The following is a 19,557-nucleotide window of genomic DNA, read 5'->3' as shown; positions in this document are numbered from 1 at the left end:
TTTTTGTAGGCTTGAAAAAACCTTGTCTACACATTAAAAAATCAGGCGCAGGTTACAAATTACGCGTCGGGAACGAGGTGGGGGGGGGGGAAGTCATTAAATTCTACAATAAATCCTTAGTTATACTTATACAAATAAATCCAACCTGAATAAAAATTTATAAGCAAAGAAAAGATTAAACAAACCATGTTCCTACCTGTGTGAAAGTGCTTCAGGCAGGCCTTTCAGGCAGCGGTTTGCCGTCGGGACTGACCGACGGCGGGGGGGGGGGGGGGGGGGGGGGAGGGAGGGAGAAGGCTGCAGGAAGCCTCAGTGCTTGAGGCAGCTGTTTGCCAACGGACGGTGGGGGGAGGGGAGAAAGCTGCAAGAAGCCTCAGTGCTGATCATGGAAGGGCAATGTGGTTTTATTAAAAAAATTTCAAAATTGAACAGCTACAAAGAATTTGAATAGTCTCAAACAAGTGCATGTGTCCCGTTTATCACAGTCTATCTTTAATTACAGAATGCACTCCTTCACCCTCAGAAATATCAAGAAAATTAAAATGCAAACCTTTGCAAGGGTTCAATAAACAAATTTTCACTTTTTCTGCAGCACTTTTTAAAATGGCCGAGTGCCAATGTTTACTTCAGACTGCGCGTGCGCGAACGCTCCAACGCACACGGTTGCCGGCACGAAAAAAATTCATTTAAATTGTACCCGCCCCCTCCTACTTACAAAATCGGCGCGAGTGGTAGGCTCCGCCCCGTGCGCCGCGCCAAGCAGACATCGAGCTGCAAAGGGGCGCCTGTTTTGCTGCGTGTGGAAACTTGGGGCCATAGAAAATAGGTGCAGGAGTAGGCCATTCGGCCTTTGGAGCCTGCACCGCCATTCAATAAGATCATGGCTGATCATTCACCTCAGTACCCCTTTTCCTGCTTTCTCTCCATACCCCTTGATCCCTTTAGCCGTAAGGGCCATATCTATCTCCCTCTTGAATATATCCAATGAACTGGCATCAACAACTCTCTGCGGCAGGGAATTCCACAGATTAACAACTCAGTGAAGAAGTTTCTCCTCATCTCAGTCCTAAATGGCTTACCCCTTATCCTAAGACTGTGACCCCTGGTTCTGGACCTCCCCAACATCGGGATCATTCTTCCTGTATCTAACCTGTTCAGTCCCGTCAGAATTTTATATGTTTCTATGAGATCCCCTCTCATTCTTCTAAACTCCAGTGAATACAGACCCAGTCGATCCAGCCTCTCCTCATTTGTCAGTCTTGCCATCGCGGTAATCAGTCTGGTGAACCTTCACTGCACTCCCTCAATAGCAAGAACGTCCTTCCTCAGATTCGGAAACCAAAACTGAACACAATATTCCAGGTGAGGCCTCACCAAGGCCCTGTATGACTGCATTAAGACCTCCCTGCTCCTATACTCAAATCCCCTAGCTATAAAGGCCAACATGCCATTTGCCTTCTTCACCGCCTGCTGTACCTACATGCCAACTTTCAATGACTGATGTACCATGGCACCAAGGTCTCGTTGCACCTCCCCTTTTCCTAATCTGCCGCCATTCAGATAATATTCTGCCTTCATGTTTTTGCCACCAAAGTGGATAACCTCACATTTATCCACATTATAATGCATCTGCCATGCATTTGCCCACGACACTCTACAGCCTCTAGCATCCTCCTCACAGCTCACACCACCACCCAGCTTAGTGTCATCTGCAAACGTTGAGATATTACACTCAATTCCTTAATCTAAATCTTTGATGTATATTGTAAATCCAGAGTCGATAGTGTGATGTATGTAGCACACAAATCACTGACTCCACACGGTCTGATGCAAGTCTAACTGCTGTGACCTTCGTCCTTTATTGTTCAGCTCCAGAGTGCCTCTCAGGTGTGGTGGTCAGCCTTTTATAGTGCCTGTTGCAGGTACTTCCAGGTTTCCCACCACAGCGCCCTCTGTGGTGTACCATTGTGCTTATATTACATTTAAGGTACCAGGACGATACACACATCAATACATAACATCACACTTCCCTCCCCGCCGCCACCAGGACGCAGGATGATGATACACACATCAATACATAACATCACTTCACACTTCCCCTCTCACTTGTCCAACGGAAGGCAGGTAAACATAGACAGTGCGTTAGTATGGTACATGTTATCTGGTACATTAACTAGTTATTGACTGGTAACGGATCCTTGATTTCCTTGTTAGCTCTTATCATTAATTATACTTCATAGCCATTATTTTAAACAAATACAGTGGCCATTCAGCATTAAAATATTAATTCTTATTATAAATTCGCCATCTCACATTAACACAGCTCATTTTAGACTCGCTCTGCCTTACAGAAGTCCTTTGTGGGGACCACCACATGGTAAGGCCCTTTTAAGACTCCCGGGTGCATTTCCTTTTTACGGCGCCATCTTTGATGCAGGAGGATTCCACGAGGCTTCTCCTTGGGCGCCGCCATCTTTGATGCTCTGCTGCTCTGGACCGAGGCCGCCGCCATCTTGCTCTCCACCGCTCCGGATGCCCTCTACCGCCACAGCCTTCACTCCCCTCCGCTGCCACCTGACTTGCCGCCTCTCCTGCGGCAGTCGTCGTCGCTTCTCCAGCGGCCGCACTTGCTGCCTCCCCTGCGGCCGCCGACCTCCAGCTGCTGCCGCCGCCTGACTCTCCCTCTGTGTGGGCCCCTCCGATCCGCCGGCCATCCTGGATCCTTCGCACCCCGCCCGCAGCGCCCCGCCGGCTCACCCACCCCCCACGAGGCCCGCCTCTGCAGGGCTGCTTGCCTGTGGGGGCCGAGGCTGCAGGATCTCTGTGGCTTGAGGTCCGGGCCTGGGGCTTGCCTGTGGGTGGATTGAGGCTGCAGCTCCAGCTCGGTCGGCGATGCACTCTGGGGACCCAGGGCACGGCAGCACCCCGGGGAGCAGCAGCCTGTGGAGTGGTGAAGTCTTCCCAGCTCCCACAGACCGTCCCCAGACACCTCCGGCCGAGGAGTGTCGGCCCATCGCCTGCAATGACCCACAAAGGTAAACCGTGCGTCTCGTCCCCGTGGGATACCTGCACCATCGCTCTGCCAAGAACAGGTATTAGTTCCCTGGTGTAGGTACGCAGCTTCGCCGTGACCGGGAATAGCTTGGGTCGTGCAGCTGGGTTAATCCACAGTTTATCAAAAGTTCTCCGACTCATCAACGACGGACCCGAGCCCGTGTCCACTTCCATACTCACAGGGACTCCGTTGATTTTTACTTCACTTACCACTGGGGGCAAATCGTCGGTACACGTATACAGTCCCAACACCTCATCATCTTCTGCCTGCCCCTCGCTGGATGATGGATCATCCCCCATCTCCTCAGCCACATGGTGAGTCCGATTTCTTTTACACATACGCTGAAGGTGGCCTTTAACATGACAGGTATCGTACGTGTACTCCGCAAAGCCCCATGGCTTCCTCCACAATGCCAGCATGGTGCTGCTTGATTGGCCCCCCTCAGCGGACTCTGAGTTCCAGGACCCCGAGGTCCGTGCTCTCTGCCCTGGGCAGAGCCACGTTCTGCAAGTTTTGTCCGTGGTGGGCGCTATCCTGTGGACAGTGCCTGCCGGGTTCGAGACTGTGTGGATTATTTGCTTGGTGCTGCAAGTCGAGGTCATATGTGCCCGGCTGATGGCGATGGCCTTTGTCAGGGTGACTGTGGGTTCCGTGGCTAACAGCTTGTGAAGGAGTCCCTCGTGGCCAATCCCCATAACGAAAACGTCCCGTAACGCCTCGTCAAGGTGTGCCTCAAAATCACACGGCGACGCGAGTCTCCTGAGGTCCGCGGCATATTTGGTGATATCCTGGCCCTCAGGTCTGCAGTGATGGTAAAATTTGTATCTGTCCATGAGGATGCTCTCCTTCGGTTTCAACTGGTCACGAATGAGTTCAGTCAGCTCCTCGTATGACTTGTCCCTGGCGCTCCCGGGTGCCAGCAAATCCCTGACGAGACAGTAAACCTCATCTCCACAACTGGAGAGCAATATCGCCTTACGCTTATCTCTCATTGCGTCCGTGTCCTCCGTCAGGTTGTTTGCTGTGAAGTAGTGCTCGAGCCTTTCCGTAAAGGCCTCCCAATCATTGCCCACGGTAAAATCCTTCAGCGAGCCCAGAGTAGCTATTGTTGCGTGGAGTTCGTCCGCTTCCTTGTCGCCAATGTGGTGTATGTAGCACACAAATCACTGACTCCACACGGTCTGGTGTAAGTCTAACTGCTGTGACCTCAGCGCCCTCTGTGGTGTACCATTGTGCTTATATTACATTTAAGGTACCAGGACGATACACACCAATACATAACAGATAGACTGTTGGAAAATGATCACCAATGCATCCAGCACTGAGCCCTGCGGCATCCCACTAGTCACTGCCTGCCATTCTGAGAAGGACCTGTTTATCCCTACTCTCTGCCAACCAGTTCTCTATCCACGTTAATATATTACCCCCAATACCATGTGCTTTAATTTTGCACACCAATCTCTTGTGTGGGACCTTGTCAAAAGCCTTTTGCAAGTCCAAATACACCACATCCACTGGTTCGCTCCCTTGTCCACTCTACTAGTTACATCCTCAAAAAATTCTAGAAGATTTGTCAAGCATGATTTCCCTTTCATAAATCCATGCTGACTTGGACCGATCCTGTCACTGCTTTCCAAATGCGCTGCTATTTCATCTTTAATAATCGATTCCAACATTTTCCCCACTACTGATGTCAGGCTAACCCATCTATAATTACCCATTTTCTCTCTCCCTCCTTTTTTAAAAAGTGGTGTTACATTAGCTACCCTCCAGTCCATAGGAACTAATCCAGAGTCGATAGACTGTTGGAAAATGATCACCAATGCATCCACTATTTCTAGGGCCACTTCCTTAAGTACTCTGGGATGCAGACTATCAGGCCCTGGAGATTTATCAGTCTTCAATCCCATCAATTTCCCTAACAATTTCCTGACTAATAAGGATTTCCTTCAGTTCCTCCTTCTCGCTAGATCCTTGGTCCCCTAGTATTTCCAGAAGGTTATATGTGTCTTCCTTCGTGAAGACAATTGGTCTGCCATTTCTTTGTTCCCCATTATAAATTCACCTGATTCTGACTGCAAGGGTCCTATGTTTGTTTTCACTGATCTTTTTCTCTTCACATATCTTTCGAAGCTTGTGCAGTCAGTTTTTATGTTCCCAGCAAGATTCCTCTCATACTCTATTTTCACCCTCTTAATTAAATCTTTTGTCCTCCTGTGCTGAATTCTAAATTTATCCCAGTCCTCAGGTTTGCTGCTTTTTCTGGCCAATTTATATGCCTCTTTCTTGGATTTAACACTATCCCCAATTTCCCTTGTTAGCCACGGTTGAGCCAGCTTCCCCGTTTTGTTTTTACTCCAGACAGGGATGTACAATTGTTGAAGTTCATCCATGTGATCTTTAAATATTTGCCATTGCCTATCCACCGTCAACCCTTTAAGTATCATTCGCCAGTCTATTCTAGCCAATTCACATCTCATACCATCGAAGTTACCTTTCCTTAAGTTCAGGACCCTAGTCTCTGTGAATTAACTGTGTCACACTCCATCTTAATAAAGAATTCTACCATGTTATGGTCACTCTTCCCCAAGGGGCCTCGCACAACAAGATTGCTAATTAGTCCTTTCTCATTACACATCATCCAGTCTAGGATGGCCAGCCCTCTAGTTGGTTCCTCGACATATTGGTCTAGAAATCCATCCCTAATACACTCTAGGAAATCCTCCTCCACCACATTGCTACCAGTTTGGTTAGCCCAATCTATATATAGATTAAAGTCGCTCATGATAACTGCTGTACCTTTATTGCACGCATCCCTAATTTCTTGTTTGATGCTGTCCCCAACCTCACTACTACTGTTAGGTGGTCTATACACAACTGCCACTAGCATTTTCTGCCCTTTGGTATTCCGCAGCTCTACCCATACAGATTCCACATTATCCAAGCTAATGTCCTTCCTTACTATTGCGTTAATTTCCTCTTTAACTAGTAACGCTACCCCACCTCCGTTTACTTTCAGTCTCTCCTTCCTAAGTGTTGAATACCCCTGGATGTTAAGTTCCCAGCCTTGGTCATCCTGGAACCAGGTCTCCGTGATGCCAATTATATCATATTCGTTAATAGCTGCCCGCGCAGTTAATTCGTCCACCTTATTACGAATACACCTCGCATTGAGGCACAGAGCCTTCAGGCTTATCTTTTTAACACACTTGATCCCTTTAGAATTTTGCTGTAATGTGGCCCTTTTTGCTTTTTGCCTTGGGTTTCTCTGCCCTCCACTTTTACTTTTCTTCGTTCCATCTTTTGCTTCTGCCCCCATTTTATTTCCCTCCGTCTCCCTGCATAGGTTCCCATCCCCGTCATTATAGTTTAACCCCTCCGCAACAGCACTAGCAAACACTCCCCCTAGGACATTGGTTCCGGTCCTGCCCAGGTGCAGACCGTCCGGTTTGTACTGGTCCCACCTCCCCCAGAACCGGTTCCTATGTCCCAGAAATTTGAATCCCTCCCTCCTGCACCACTCCTCAAGCCACGTATTCATCTGAGCTATCCTGTGATTCCTACTCTGACTAGCAGGTCCTGGTCAGAATGGAGGTGATTGGGGAATTGCTCTGTCAATCGTGCCTGGACACCGCACTGCTGCACACATTATGTGTACTATGTAACAATCCCCCACTCATTGCCTTTTGCTGGAGAAATAATCCTGCTGTAGTCGGGAGACTGTGCTGTAGTTTGAGTCAGGAGTTCGGGGACCCTGTAAATTAAAACCACAAGTACCAAAACCCTGCTCCTGATGCTAGAATTATTTCTAGCTTGAGTTTCTCTGGAAATTTTGAAGACTTCAAAGCAAGCTCCTCCTCTTCAGTAAGATTCCACGATGTACAATCTTTCTCCATATCCCAGCCGCCTCTGATCTCTCTCTACTAACCTTTCTGTAACGCGAAGACCAAAACTCAATACAGTGCTGCAGATAAGAGTTTCACCAAGTACAACTTCAACATCACCCCTTTCACATAAGACACTCCCCTAGCTCGGCATCCCAACATCTCACTTGCTTTCTTGACTACATGTAAACAATGATCCAACAGATTTCATGACTTTACCACCTGAACATCTGGATCTCTTTCCTGCTGTTACCTCCAGCTCATGGAGCTTTATTATGTGATCCATATCTCTGCCCAGTGAGCCTGGCCAGACTTCTCTGGATCGTCACACATTGATTAGCACACCACTGTTACTTGCAAATTCAGACAATTTGGACAATATTCTGTCACTAATGAAGAATTATAAACACTGGCTCCTGTAGAACTCCACTGATGACCATTTCCACTCTGATGCCACACCACGCACCATCACTCTGTCATGTCTACCATTCAGCGACACCTATCCAGACTGATATTTTCCATGTCTGATTTGTGGGAACTGTCAAAGGTCTTTCTGAAATCCAGGCAGATAACATTCGCTACCCCATACGTGAATCCAAATTGTATAGGTTTGGATACCAGACCTATAATATGGTAATATTGACAGAAAGTACAAGCAGGTTATACATTTTTACTTATTAGTAGGATATCCATCGAGATGTGTGAATAACTAACCAATCCAGGCGAGTTCTCAGCCTGGATTGTGGTCTGTGTGTGTCAAATGCTGCTACACCAGCAGCTGGTCGTTGCACCACCTACACTCCATTCTCACTGTAATGTGGACTTTGTTTATGTAGACGGTAACACAATTTGGCATGCTAATAAACCTCACACCTTACCAGACTAACAGGTGAAACCGAGACACGTTCTCTATACTACCTGTAATTCTCACACAAACCCTTTGATGCTTCTTAAATGGCATTAACCCTACATCCCCTGCGGAATCTTAACAACCCAATCTAAACCATGCCTTCGCCTCAATCACACAGAATACATTCTCGTAATACCAAGATATTATTAGGGACTTCTGTATTATTATGGTATTTTTCCTATTCACTTACATTATACACTTTCCTATAACCCTCACCCCATCCACCAGATCTCAAACTCCTCAAAAGAATTCCAATGGAGTAGTCAGAAAGGATCTGCCCCTTCACATCCCCATGCTGCCTCCCTCTGATCGCCCATCCTTCCATAGCAATCTCCCTCATCAGTCTTTCCCCACAACTGAAATGAGGTCCATAGATGCGTTCATCCCTGTTTGTTTGAAGCAGTGAGTCCCATTTGTCACTTTCCAATCCAGTGCGATGCTTGGCAATTGCACTGAGCTGCGATAGGTCTCGCTTGGTGGCCGTGTGATCTTCTCAATGGCCTCCCGCCAGCATCGGTGGATGGGATCAGTCCCAACCTGCAACCTTCCTTCACCTCCAACATCCTACAGCTTTGCAAATGCGTTTTCCCTTGTGAGTGCACTTCAAAAGTGTTTTATTGGCTGTGAAGAGGTTTGGGATGTGGTGCGAGGATCTATGTAGAGGCAAGTTGGTCCTGAGTTAAACCCGAAACAGTAATCCAAAGTCAGCCCATTGCTGAAACACATGTCCAAGTGGTGCCGCAGCAGAGAGCTGGGGGGAGGGGGGGAGGGCGCGGTTCAGCAAACCCGATTCTGGGGGATAAGGGGGTGGAATTTCAGTACGTACGTGAGTGGTGGTCCGTGGATGGCGGTCATGGCAGGCCCGAAGGTTCGCTGTAAGGAATGGTTGAAGACCGGGGAGCGGATATTCGCCAGGACAGCATCGAGGAGGGGCTGGCACAGGTACTGCTGCTTGGTGATGGACATCGGCGGAGGTGGAGGAGTGGGCTGGGAGCAAGAGAGAAACTTTATCAACCACCGTCCCGCTTTGCCTTCACAGGATCACCAATATAAACACAAAGAAAGGAATAAGCTCACCATTGAAAGGGGGCACTACGTCTGGGGGTGTGGTGGGCTGTAGCAACCGCCAGAGCCTGATCTGAAACTTCAGTAAAGAGCTCGATTTTTCATCTCTGCACTTCCGAAACGGCTCTCCATGAAACGGCACCGGACGTAATCTTAAACTAGCCCAGGACACGACAGAACCAGGCAACCCTTTAATCATCTTATAGCCCCATCAAACACGCCCAGGGCAGGGACAGCATGGGGTTAGATACAGAGTAAAGCTCCCTCTACACTGCCCCATCAAACACTCCCGGGGCAGGTACAGGGGGTTAGATACAGAGTAAAGCTCCCTCTACACTGTCCCATCAAACACTCCCAGGGCAGGGACAGCACGGGTTAGATACAGAGTAAAGCTCCCTCTACACTGTCCCATCAAACACTCCAAGGGCAGGTACAGGGGGTTAGATACAGAGTAAAGCTCCCGCTACACTGTCCCATCAAACACTCCCGGAGCAGGTACAGGGGGTTAAATACAGAGTAAAGCTCCCTCTACACTGTCCCATCAAACACTCCCAGGGCAGGTACAGCACGGGGTTACATATAGAGCAAAGCTCCCTCTACACTGTCCCATCAAACACTCCCAGGGCAGCTACAGTGGGCTACATACAGAGTAAAGCTCCTTCTGTAGAGTCCCAACAATGTGCCTCAATCCCAGCTGAAGGTGGTCCCGACCTGCCCCAATGTGGTGCTTTTCCATTTCTGCCGCCCTGCGGGCCCTGATACTGTGAATTTATTAATTACAGGCACTTCTGTGCCTGCTGGGTTGAAACTGGCCCCATTCATTTCAAATAAGATTCTTAGAGCCAACAGACAGAGAAGACTTTGGTCCTATTAGTTTGGACAAAGTTCAAACCCAGATGTGGAAGCTTCGTATCTGGCAGCAGGCAGGGCCTCAAATTAAATCTTTGCTAAAACAGGAGGGGCCCGACCGCACCGGGGGAGGGGCCCGACCCGCACCGGGGGAGGAGGGACTCGTGATGTATTGATACACTAACTGTGCCAGCAGTCCATCTTAAATCAAAGTTCACTTGCCCAATGACCTGGTGTAGCACTGAATCATACAGGGTGTTAGCAGTCTGTGCTAAGTTAGGTGATCTGAGCCACAGGAAGTGTAGAAGTGCTACATTCAGTCTTAAGGGCCAGGTTAGGAACAAGGAGAATAAATTCCAGCCAGGGTCCAGTTCCTGATCACGATCCAGTGACTCCTGGTAGAATATGTCTGAATGGCGGAACAGGCTTGAGGGGTTGAATGGCCTACTCCTGTCCCTGTGTGTGGGGGTGCTGGGCGAAGACAGATGGGGGCTGGGCTGGGATGCCCACCAGTTGAATAGTTGCCGGCACCCAGTGACCAGACCGGCATGTGAAAAGGGGCTCCGTGGGGAAGGTACCACAGCATGGCTGCTGCCCTGGGACCCGAACTCCAGCGAGAATCAGGGTCTGCAGGAGAAGTGCAAGGAAGGTAGTGCAGGGGTCCCCTGTGGTCATCCCCCTGCAAAACAGATACACTGCTTTGAGTGCTGTTGAGGGGGATGACTCATCAGGAGTGGGCAGCAGCAGCCAAGTTCATGGCACCGTGGCTGGCTCTGTTGCACAGGAGGGCAGGAAAAAGAGTGGGCGAGCGATAGTGATAGGGGATTCAATTGTAAGGGGAATAGATAGGCGTTTCTGCGGCCGCAACCGAGACTCCAGGATGGTATGTTGCCTCCCTGGTGCAAGGGTCAAGGATGTCTCGGAGCGGGTGCAGGACATTCTAAAAAGGGAGGGAGAACAGCCAGTTGTCGTGGTGCACGTTGGTACCAACGACATAGGTAAAAAAAGGGATGAGTTCCTACGAAATGAATTTAAGGAGCTAGGAGCTAAATTAAAAAGTAGGACCTCAAAAGTAGTAATCTCGGGATTGCTACCAGTGCCACGTGCTAGTCAGAGTAGGAATCGCAGGATAGCTCAGATGAATACGTGGCTTGAGCAATGGTGCAGCAGGGAGGGATTCAAATTCCTGGGGCATTGGAACCGGTTCTGGGGGAGGTGGGACCAGTACAATCCGGACGGTCTGCACCTGGGCAGAATCGGAACCAATGTCCTCGGGGGAGTGTTTGCTAGTGCTGTTGGGGAGGAGTTAAACTAATATGGCAGGGGGATGGGAACCAATGCAGGGAGATATAGAGGGAAACAAAAAGGAGGCAAAAACAAAAGACAGAAAGGAGATGAGGAAAAGTGGAGGGCAGAGAAACCCAAGGCAAAGAACAAAAAGGGCCATTATACAGCAAAATTCTAAAAGGACAGAGGGTGTTAAAAAAACAAGCCTAAAGGCTTTGTGTCTTAATGCAAGGAGTATCCGCAATAAGGTGGATGAATTAACTGTGCAAATAGATGTTAACAAATATGATGTGATTGGGATTACGGAGACGTGGCTCCAGGATGAGCAGGGCTGGGAACTCAACATCCAGGGGTATTCAACATTCAGGAAGGATAGAATAAAAGGAAAAGGAGGTGGGGTAGCATTGCTGGTTAAGGAGGAGATTAAGGCAATAGTTAGGAAGGACATTAGCTTGGATGATGTGGAATCTATATGGGTAGAGCTGCAGAACACCAAAGGGCAAAAAACGTTAGTGGGAGTTGTGTACAGACCTCCAAACAGTAGTAGTGATGTTGGGGAGGGCATCAAAGAGGAAATTAGGGGTGCGTGCAATAAAGGTGCAGCAGTTATAATGGGTGACTTTAATATGCACATAGATTGGGCTAACCAAACTGGAAGCAATACGGTGGAGGAGGATTTTCTGGAGTGCATAAGGGATGGTTTTTTAGACCAATATGTCGAGGAACCAACTAGGGGGGAGGCCATCTTAGACTGGGTGTTATGTAATGAGAAAGGATTAATTAGCAATCTCGTTGTGCGAGGCCCCTTGGGGAAGAGTGACCATAATATGGTGGAATTCTGCATTAGGATGGAGAATGAAACAGTTAATTCAGAGACCATGGTCCAGAACTTAAAGAAGGCTAACTTTGAAGGTATGAGGCGTGAATTGGCTGAGATGGATTGGCGAATGATACTTAAGGGGTTGACTGTGGATGGGCAATGGCAGACATTTAGAGACCGCATGGATGAACTACAACAATTGTACATTCCTGTCTGGCATAGAAATAAAAAAGGGAAGGTGGCTCAACCGTGGCTATCAAGGGAAATCAGGGATAGTATTAAAGCCAAGGAAGTGGCATACAAATTGGCCAGAAATAGCAGCGAACCTGGGGACTGGGAGAAATTTAGAACTCAGCAGAGGAGGACAAAGGGTTTGATTAGGGCAGGGAAAATGGAGTATGAGAAGAAGCTTGCAGGGAACATTAAGACGGATTGCAAAAGTTTCTATAGATATGTAAAGAGAAAAAGGTTAGTAAAGACAAACGTAGGTCCCCTGCAGTCAGAATCAGGGGAAGTCATAACGGGGAACAAAGAAATGGCGGACCAATTGAACAAGTACTTTGGTTCGGTATTCACGAAGGAGGACACGAACAACCTTCCGGTTATAAAAGGGGTCGGGGGGTCTAGTAAGGAGGAGGAACTGAGGGAAATCCTTATTAGCCGGGAAATTGTGTTGGGGAAATTGATGGGATTGAAGGCCGATAAATCCCCAGGGCCTGATGGACTGCATCCCAGAGTACTTAAGGAGGTGGCCTTGGAAATAGTGGATGCGTTGACAGTCATTTTCCAACATTCCATTGACTCTGGATCAGTTCCTATGGAGTGGAGGGTAGCCAATGTAACCCCACTTTTTAAAAAAGGAGGGAGAGAGAAAACAGGGAATTATAGACCGGTCAGCCTGACATCGGTAGTGGGTAAAATGATGGAATCAATTATTAAGGATGTCATAGCAGTGCATTTGGAAAGAGGTGACATGATAGGTCCAAGTCAGCATGGATTTGTGAAAGGGAAATCATGCTTGACAAATCTTCTGGAATTTTTTGAGGATGTTTCCAGTAGAGTGGATGAGGGAGAACCAGTTGATGTGGTATATTTGGACTTTCAGAAGGCGTTCGACAAGGTCCCACACAAGAGATTGATGTGCAAAGTTAGAGCACATGGGATTGGGGGTAGTGTACTGACATGGATTGAGAACTGGTTGTCAGACAGGAAGCAAAGAGTAGGAGTAAATGGGTACTTTTCAGAATGGCAGGCAGTGACTAGTGGGGTACCGCAAGGTTCTGTGCTGGGGCCCCAGCTGTTTACACTGTACATTAATGATTTAGATGAGGGGATTAAATGTAGTATCTCCAAATTTGCGGATGACACTAAGTTGGGTGGCAGTGTGAGCTGCGAGGAGGATGCTGTGAGGCTGCAGAGCGACTTGGATAGGTTAGGTGAGTGGGCAAATGCATGGCAGATGAAGTATAATGTGGATAAATGTGAGGTTATCCACTTTGGTGGTAAAAACAGAGAGACAGACTATTATCTGAATGGTGACAGATTAGGAAAAGGGGAGGTGCAAAGAGACCTGGGTGTCATGGTACATCAGTCATTGAAGGTTGGCATGCAGGTGCAGCAGGCGGTTAAGAAAACAAATGGCATGTTGGCCTTCATAGCAAGGGGATTTGAGTACAGGGGCAGGGAGGTGTTGCTACAGTTGTACAGGGCATTGGTGAGGCCACACCTGGAGTATTGTGTACAGTTTTGGTCTCCTAACCTGAGGAAGGACATTCTTGCTATTGAGGGAGTGCAGCGAAGGTTCACCAGACTGATTCCCGGGATGGCGGGACTGACCTATCAAGAAAGACTGGATCAACTGGGCTTGTATTCACTGGAGTTCAGAAGAATGAGAGGGGACCTCATAGAAACATATAAAATTCTGACGGGGTTAGACAGGTTAGATGCAGGAAGAATGTTCCCAATGTTGGGGAAGTCCAGAACCAGGGGTCACAGTCTAAGGATAAGGGGTAAGCCATTTAGGACCGAGATGCGGAGGAACTTCTTCACCCAGAGAGTGGTGAACCTGTGGAATTCTCTACCACAGAAAGTTGTTGAGGCCAATTCACTAAATATATTCAAAAAGGAGTTAGATGAGGTCCTTACTGCTAGGGGGATCAAGGGGTATGGCGAGAAAGCAGGAATGGGGTACTGAAGTTGAATGTTCAGCCATGAACTCATTGAATGGCGGTGCAGGCTAGAAGGGCCGAATGGCCTACTCCTGCACCTATTTTCTATGTTTCTACCTATTTTCTATGTAAGGGTGAAAGCGGGGGGGGGGGAAAATACTAAAGCTCTCTGGTTATCACACCGAACAGTACAACTCACCACTGCCATGTCATTCTTCAGCTTTTCCAAAGCAATTTCACACTTTTGGAGAGTTGCCAAAGAACACCTGTGAAAATAAACCAGATCAGATGGAATCAACCCTTTAATATCACTGATCGATGGAATCAGCCCTTTAATATCACTGATCGATGGAATCAGCCCTTTAATATCACTGATCGATGGAATCAGCCCTTTAATATCACTGATCGATGGAATCAGCCCTTTAATATCACTGATCGATGGAATCAGCCCTTTAATATCACTGATCGATGGAATCAGCCCTTTAATATCACTGATCGATGGAATCAGCCCTTTAATATCACTGATCGATGGAATCAGCCCTTTAATATCACTGATCGATGGAATCAACCCTTTAATATCACTGATCGATGGAATCAGCCCTTTAATATCACTGATCGATGGAATCAGCCCTTTAATATCACTGATCGATGGAATCAGCCCTTTAATATCGCTGATCGATGGAATCAGCCCTTTAATATCACTGATCGATGGAATCAACCCTTTAATATCACTATCAATGGAATCAGCCCTTTAATATCACTGATCGATGGAATCAGCCCTTTAATATCGCTGATCGATGGAATCAGCCCTTTAATATCACTGATCGATGGAATCAGCCCTTTAATATCACTGATCGATGGAATCAGCCCTTTAATGTCACTGATCGATGGAATCAGCCCTTTAATATCACTGATCGATGGAATCAGCCCTTTAATATCCAAACTAATATAACCTGTATCTTTTGCTTGCAGCATTTACTGTTTTTACTTCATGCCTGCTGATGCTGTAGATTTTTGCCAATCTCTAATTGTCCCCATTTTCTCCCTTTTTCCCATGTGTGGGCCTGTCTCCCACGTCTTCGCACGATGTTACCCTACTGGTACATCCTTTTGTTCTTTTCGTGTTTTTTCAATGCCTCACAGACACGATTTTTATACCACAAGGCAATTACAGACCAGGAAGTCCATTTGGCCTATCTTAATTCACCTATCTACAGAGATCCCACAGTCCCCATTGAGTTTTCGTGCCCACTACACGATCCAGGAATTGGGGGGATAGATTTAAAGTAATTGGGGGAAGGTTTAGAGGGGATTTGAGGGGAAATTTCTTCACCCAGAGGGTGGTGGGGGTCTGGAACTCACTGCCTGAAAGGGTGGTAGAGGCAGAAACCCTCACCGCATTTAAAAAGTACTTGGATGTGCACCTGAAGTGCCGTAACCTACAGGGCTATGGACTGAGAGCTGGAAAGTGGGATTAGGCTGGATAGCTCTCGGTCGGCCAGTGCGGACACGATGGGCCAAAATGGTCTCTTTCCGTGCTGTAAATTTGTATGATTGCATTCCATTCATTGTTCGCTTAGTGCGAAGAATTTGCTGATCTCAGTCCTAAATTTTTTTTAACCAGTCTAAGCCCGTGTCTACTTGTGCTACTCACAATTTAATTTAATTTTCTGGGTTTACTATCTCCCACTCCATTCACAATCTTATACCCCTCTCAGATCACCTCAGATGCTTCCTTTCCAGGCTGAAAAGCCCCAGTTTCTCCAGTCTTTCCTCATAACTCAGACCCCTGACATTGGGGACCAGCCGTCCCCAGAGTTTGAATGCCTCCAATGTGTCTGTGACCTGAAATTGGACACCCTATTCAAGGTGGGTCTGACCAGAGCTTTGCAGTCTCATCACCAACTCCTCTGACCTCCATACCACGAGTGTGACTGTATTGCTCAACAATCGATTGGCTTTGTTGATTGTGCTCTGCATTGGTTGGATTGTTTAGCATCAAGTTTACTAAAACCCCGAGATCTCTTTCAACTCAATCCATCGTTATTTCAACCCCATTCAAGGAGCATGTGTGTTGCTTACTTTTCCTTCCTCTATACAGTTGTCCACATTAAATTTCCATTAACATAGTTCTGTCTATTTACATATTGTATCCACCTCACTCTGTAATTTCGAAATTCTCTCCTCTGATTTCACCGCCCCTCCACGTTTGCTATTACCTTCACTGAGTTTGTGAATCGAGATCAGTGATGTAAATTAGAAACATCTGTGGTCCCAATACCAAGTCCCGGGACAAACCATCTGCCCCCAAACACAACACGGCTCCTCGAACAAATACACTGTTTTTACCTTTCAGCTAATTCCTTTACTCTGAAACACATCCAATGATTTTCTATTAAGTAGATCCAGGCTCGGTGCTTACCATACTCGAGTTGTAGAAAGGCGAAGCACCTACTGTGGAATCTCTGCAGTTCTAACTGGGGGACGCACCATTCGGTGCACCATGGTAATGGTCCTGAGATGGTGACATTTTATGCCGAGCTGCGTCGCTCTCTATGTCACGCATGAGGAACCCCTGGTATCAACTGTCCACCTGGCAAGGGCTCAAACCCAGTTGTCCGCCGACTAGCTAGAGACAACCTTCCGGGGAAATGGGGTAACAAATCATCAGGGTCTCTTTGGGAAAAGGTGGCTCGAAGATGGCTTACCTGGTGATGGAAGCTTAAAACCAAATCAAACCTCTATGGCAAGACTTGGTAATCCAGCCTGAGCCAGGCAGGTCTGTATAGAATCATAGACATTTACAGCACGGAAGGAGGCCATTCTGGACCATCGTGTCCGCACCGGCCGACAAACAGCTATCCAGCCTAATCCAACTTTCCAGCTCTTGGTCCGTAGCCCTGCAGGTTACGTCACTTCAGGTGCACATCCAAGTACTTTTTAAATGTGGTGAGGGGTTCTGCCTCTACCACCCTTTCAGTCAGTGAGTTCCAGGCCCCACCACCCTCTGGGTGAAGAAATTTCCCCTCATATCCCCTCTAAACCTTCTACCAATTACTTTAAATCTATGTCCCCTGGTTAGTGACCCCTCTGCTAAGGGAAACAGGTCCGTCCTATCCACTCTATCTAGGCCCCTCATAATTTTATACACCTCAATCAGGTCTCCCCTCAGCCTCCTCTGTTCCAAGGAAAACAAACCCAGCCTATCCAATCTTTCCTCATAGCTAAAATTCTCCAGTCCAGGCAACATCCTCATAAATCTCCTCTGTACTCTCTCGAGTGCAATCACATCCTTCCAGTAATGTGATGACCAGTACTGCACGCAGTACTCTAGCTGTGACCTAACCAGTGTTTTATACAGTTCAAGCATAACCTCCCTGCTCTTGTATTCTATGCCATGGCTAATAAAGGTAAGTATTCCGTATGCCTTCTTAACCACCTTATCTACCTGGCCTGCTACCTTCAGGGATCTGTGGACCTGCACTCCAAGGTCCCTTTGTTCCTCTATACTTCTCAGTGTTGTACCATTTAATGGGTATTCCCTTTCCTTGTTAGCCCCCCCCCCCCCCCCAAATGCATTACCTCACACTTCTCCGGATTGAATTCCATTTGCCACTGTTCTACCCACCTGACCAGTACATTGATATCTTCCTGCAGTCTACAGCTTTCTTCTTCATTATCAACCACACAGCCTATTTTAGTGTTATCTGCAAACTTCTTAATCATACTTCCAACATTTAAGTCCAAGTCATTGATATATACCATAAAAAGCAAGGGACCCAACACTGAGCCCTGCAGAACCCCACTGGACACAGCCTTCCAGTTGCAAAAACACCCATCAACCATTACTCTTTGCTTCCTGCCTCCGAGCCAATTTTGGATCCAACTTGCCACTAACATAGGCTATGTGGTTGATAATGAAGAAGAAAGCTGCGGACTGCAGGAAGATATCAATAGACTGGTCAGGTGGGCAGAACAGTGGCAAATGGAATTCAATCCGGAGAAGTGTGAGGTAATGCATCCCATGGGCTTTTATTTTCGTGACCAGTCTGCCATGTGGGACCTTACCAAAAGCCTTGCTAAAATCCATATATACTACATCAAACGTACCACCCTCATCGACCCTCTTTGTTACCTCCTCAAAAAATTAAATCAAGTTAGTCAGACACGACCTTCCCTTAACAAATCCATACTGACTGTCCTTGGTTAATCCATGTCTTTCTAAATGAAGATTTATTTAGAAAGACACTAAATTTTCTAAACCTGACTACTAATGGAACTTGGAGGGTAGGCCTGCTGCTGGGAGTCTTCCCATTCAGCTTCAGCAAATTTCCCACCAGGTAGGGCGGTCCTGGATGGATAAACAGCATGAAGCAGCTCTGGTAAGCTGCGGGGTTTTACTTGGTTAAACTCCAGCAGTAGCCCTGCACACGCACACACACATGGGCAATTCCCAGGCAAAGCCAAGAGAGAAAACTTCCCTCAGGCATCCAAACACTGACCCACTTCAGGATGCTGACCCAGGATGGTGCATGTGCCAAAGAGAGACCTGATCCACCATACTGTGGATGCTGGGACAATTGGAGCTTTCATGATCGAGATAGATAGATAGATTTTTGCTAGGTAAGGATGACCAGAGCTTTGGAGCAAGGCAGATAACTGGAGTTGAGGTGCAGATCAGCCATGATATAATTGAAGGGCGGAACAGGCTTGAGGGACCCAATGAGTTCCTCTATTTAATTAGTTTCATGAGATTGTGCCGTTGCCTATCATTATCCACTGTGAACTAAGGAACGGAGAATACAGTCAATAGTCTCAATCATCGCCACACGTCAGTACAATGGATGTCATACCGCTTGTTAGGGTCAGTGAGGATGTCCAGGAGGCTCTTCATCTTACTTAGATCTTTTTTTCTGTCTGTAATACACAGAGCAGTTAGCCTGTTAGAACCTTTTATTTCAGAACCATGTGACAATGGCATTAGCATTTACCGCAACAACAACTGTGTAACAAGGTGGACTCACAATACCATCATCGAGTACAGTGAGGAGATGAACAAGGCACCGTGACTTCGGGCACTGGGCTCACCCGAGGTGCCTGCGTTCGTACGGCAACATAAAACTCACAGTTTTCCCGAAGACCCAGCTTGCTCAGTCTGCCAGACCCTGAATGCCAGAGAATCCATTCGCCGTTCATCGGGAGTGGGCTGCTCTCAGCCAGGGCAGCAGTGGAGCGTGCTGCAGGGTCCGACCCCCGGCTCCACTCCCCCATTTCAGCAAACTTCTCTGTAATCCCCTCGGCTTTGCTCCCTCCCTCCCACCTTTAAAATCCTCCACAAAACCTTCCTCGCTTGTCGACCTCCTTCACCATTGCTCAGTGTCCGTGTTCCCCTGTGAAACGCCCTGGGACTGTCCCTTACCTTAAAAGGGCGCTATATAATCACCAATAGCTGCTGCTGCTCCCCCACACTGAGTGAGGGGATAGTGACGGAGCGAGGCAAAGAAGATGGCAGGCGGGCA

General features: G+C 47.6%; 1 protein-coding gene across 3 annotated transcripts in view; it reads right to left on the bottom strand.

Moving 5' to 3' along the window:
• The window catches only part of med15 (mediator complex subunit 15), a 127,663-nt gene that overhangs the window by 10,713 nt on the left and 97,393 nt on the right, over positions 1 to 19,557 (bottom strand). For all 3 annotated transcript variants that reach the window (XM_070887506.1, XM_070887504.1, XM_070887507.1), the window contains 3 exons: positions 18,892 to 18,955; positions 14,238 to 14,304; positions 8,676 to 8,836 (listed from right to left, as the gene is read on the bottom strand). In XM_070887506.1, the coding sequence (XP_070743607.1) occupies positions 8,676 to 8,836; positions 14,238 to 14,304; positions 18,892 to 18,955 (292 nt within the window). The remainder of the gene's footprint in view (positions 1 to 8,675; positions 8,837 to 14,237; positions 14,305 to 18,891; positions 18,956 to 19,557) is intronic.

Source organism: Pristiophorus japonicus, chromosome 8 (genome assembly GCF_044704955.1).
Source record: "Pristiophorus japonicus isolate sPriJap1 chromosome 8, sPriJap1.hap1, whole genome shotgun sequence".
NCBI lineage: Eukaryota > Metazoa > Chordata > Chondrichthyes > Pristiophoridae > Pristiophorus > Pristiophorus japonicus.
The sequence above is the reverse complement of the archived record's forward strand: the minus strand, read 5'-3'. Positions and strand labels throughout refer to the sequence as shown.